We start from the raw sequence: 2854 nt of genomic DNA on the forward strand, positions 1-2854 counted from the left end.
GGAACAGTTTCAGATGAAGAAGAGTGCCAAGCTTGCTCCAGAGGAGAGCTCAAAGGTGGAAACACAAGACTGACTTACACCATGAGCAGCACTGGCAAAGAAACATCCCTAAACAAAGCCCCCAGCTTCAGAAGTTTCGGGGATTGCTGACCGATACTTCAAGGGGTACGAGGGCTTGAATGCGACAGCAGGGTGATCTGTGTGTACACCGAGGCTTTGCTGGAGGTCCACGTTCCTCTCCCATGCAAAACACCGAACAGCCACTCTGCCAAAGTGGACCAGCACCACTAACAAGCCAGGCCTGACATTTGGGAAACCTGTACCACTTCCAACATCCCATTTTAGCCTCACGCAAAATGCACGTAGGCTCTCCTTGAGGGGGAAGGAGCTGCACAGGAACACAGGGCACACGAGGAACAAAAGCCAGTCCAAGGTTTAAGCTACACCGATCAGAAGTAAGTTTGCAGGCATAGATCGAGCGACTCAAGATGGGCGGAAGGCTCCGTAAGAGACAGGGTTAGAGGCCACCAGGGTAGGTCACATCAGGTACTTGGCTGGCATTGATCTGTGTACCTACACGCTTGGCAGGCTGACCCATTGAATCGGCGAGGAACAACGGAGGGGTGCCTGAGCACATGGTGGGCACCTCAAGGGTCAAGAGGAGGGAAGTATCTGCATTTGAGTGGTTGTCTAAAACCAGCCCCTCGATTTTTGCAAGTAAAACCAGCTCCACTGTCAGTTTCTTGAAAAAACTTGGGGTTTATTGATTTAAACTGCAAACAGTCGTTACAAAAGAGATTCTCTTTTAAATAAACTCACACAAAGAGGAAGAAAAAGCAATGTAGTGAACAGTAACGGGAAAAAAAAAATTACATTCATTATTCTCTTTGTGCCAGTCCCATTCACCTCGGCAAGGAAAACTTTTAAACTTGGAATACAGAAACGCAAAGACAAACTGTATTTGGAATGTCTTCAGATAGGCACTTTGAGCCCAAGGCTTTTCTCCTTGAAGAATCTATACAAAGAGAGGAAGAAAAAGGTCTTCCTTCCATGCTGTCTCGCAACAGAGCTCAGGTATGTACATTCTAAAGCCCAGGTAGGCAAGACCCAGGGGAGGGGAAGAGGAGGAGAAGAGGAAAGGCAAAGAAGCACATTAACTCAATTTGCAGTCCAACACACAAAAAAAAAAAAGGGGGGGAAATTCTAAAATAAATAATCCAAACACAGTTTTTGCATTTTTTTAAATTAATTTTTCATTTTTTAAAATAAAATAACAAAAAAGTGTAAAGTTACAAAAAAATGTCATTGTAGTATAATATATTAAACTGTGGGGAAAAAAGGAAAAGACACTTCACAATCTTAAGATTAATATGGAAGATCATAATTTAAACATAAAAGAATATATTCTATGGATTCATCATCCCGATAAATATGAACAAAATTAACAAAAAAGCATAGGTTTCGGCAATAAATACGTTTTGATAAGTTAAATAAGCTTTTTTATATTGTTGTGCAGTGACAAGCAAAATTTGCTCTCCAATTTCTGAAACGTTATACAAAATTAAAAACCCAGAAAAAAAAATAATAAAAAGCTTGGCGTGAGTGCTCTAAGATAGGTCTAAAGTACTCTAGAGCAAAACCATTAAAGCTATCTCTACTGGAACTTTGTTTACACGAACTTGTGTGTGTGTGTGTGGAATGACTTCCGTCGGCCCCACCCCCTCAATTTCTTTATTTAAGATGTCACATGAATACACGGGGAACTTTTAGCACCAAAATCAAGTCTCTCATAGTCCATCTGGTTCTGGTTTTTTTGTGGTTTTTTTTTTTTTTGTTTCGTTTTGTTTTCTTCCTCCCAGTCGAAGTCCCACTCATGTTACAATCTTTGTCCGTTCTCAGCTTTTCTTCCCGCAGACCTGAGCGGATCCAGGCAAGATTAGTCTTTAAGGGGAGGGGAGCAAGAGGACTGGATGTTAAGGCTTGCCCACATGCCTGCAGCCTAGCAGAAACTGGCCAGTCAGGAAGGGACTGGGAGAGGGCGATGCAGTACATGGCCAGTGGAGGGAGCTGGATCCGGACATTTCCTGCACATCTGGAAGCGCACAGAGCTGCTGGTGCCCTCTGCAGCTGGAGAGGTAATACAGTCACAGTGAAAGTGTTAAAGGCACTAATTTTGTAAACGTTATTGCTTTTCATCGTAATTTGGCACTTAAGGTTTAAGCCAGTGGGTCTACGGCAGGCAGGTGGGCTCGTTAACATCCAGCTCAGGACTACTGGGGACAGGGCGGGGGCGTTGGGAGTTCAGCTTAACATCAGAATAGAGGTGGGGGGGGGAGCAAGAGGAAACCCCAGATTTAGTCGTCGGAGATGGAGAGTCTGCTGAAGATGGGAAGACGTCTTGAGGTGTCCAGGATCGGGGAATCTGAGCCGCTGTGGCTGCTGCTGGAGCTGCTCAGATAGCCCTCCTGGTCAGAGAGGGAGTCCTGAGGACTGGGTGGCGAGTCAAACATGTTGGGGGACTCGGACATGGGCCTGAACAAGAAGGTGGTGGGGGAGGTCCCGCTGGGCACCTGCACACCCATGCTGGGGGCGAAGAGACTGACCAGCTCCTGGCTGGAGAAGGTGAAGGGGTTGCTGGCGCAGTCAGGCAAGGTGGGGGAGCCCAGCAGGTCGTCAGCGCTCAGCATGGGCGGCGGGGTGATGGAAGTGGGGCTGTCCAGCAGCCCGCTGGCAGCTGTGCTGGGGAAGCCGGCGAAGCTGAAGCTGTGCTGCAGGCGGGGTCTGTCGGTGACGGCGGGCTCCCGGCTCCCCGCCACCGTGCGGCGCTCCTCCGCGTTGTGGATGAAGTGGCAGC

General features: G+C 47.5%; 1 protein-coding gene across 1 annotated transcript; it reads right to left on the reverse strand.

The window, feature by feature from the left end:
• Window positions 1-1799: 1799 nt before the first annotated feature.
• ZFP36L1 (ZFP36 ring finger protein like 1) lies at window positions 1800-2852 on the reverse strand (the record flags this gene model as incomplete). The annotated part of the gene is made up of 1 exon (XM_009634182.2): window positions 1800-2852. A coding segment is annotated over one exon (498 nt), but the record flags the coding sequence as incomplete, so codon positions are not given.
• Between the last annotated feature and the right edge of the window lie 2 nt (window positions 2853-2854).

This window comes from Egretta garzetta, unplaced genomic scaffold, assembly GCF_000687185.1.
Source record: "Egretta garzetta isolate BGI_Z169 unplaced genomic scaffold, ASM68718v1 scaffold2, whole genome shotgun sequence".
In the NCBI taxonomy this organism is placed as follows: domain Eukaryota; kingdom Metazoa; phylum Chordata; class Aves; order Pelecaniformes; family Ardeidae; genus Egretta; species Egretta garzetta.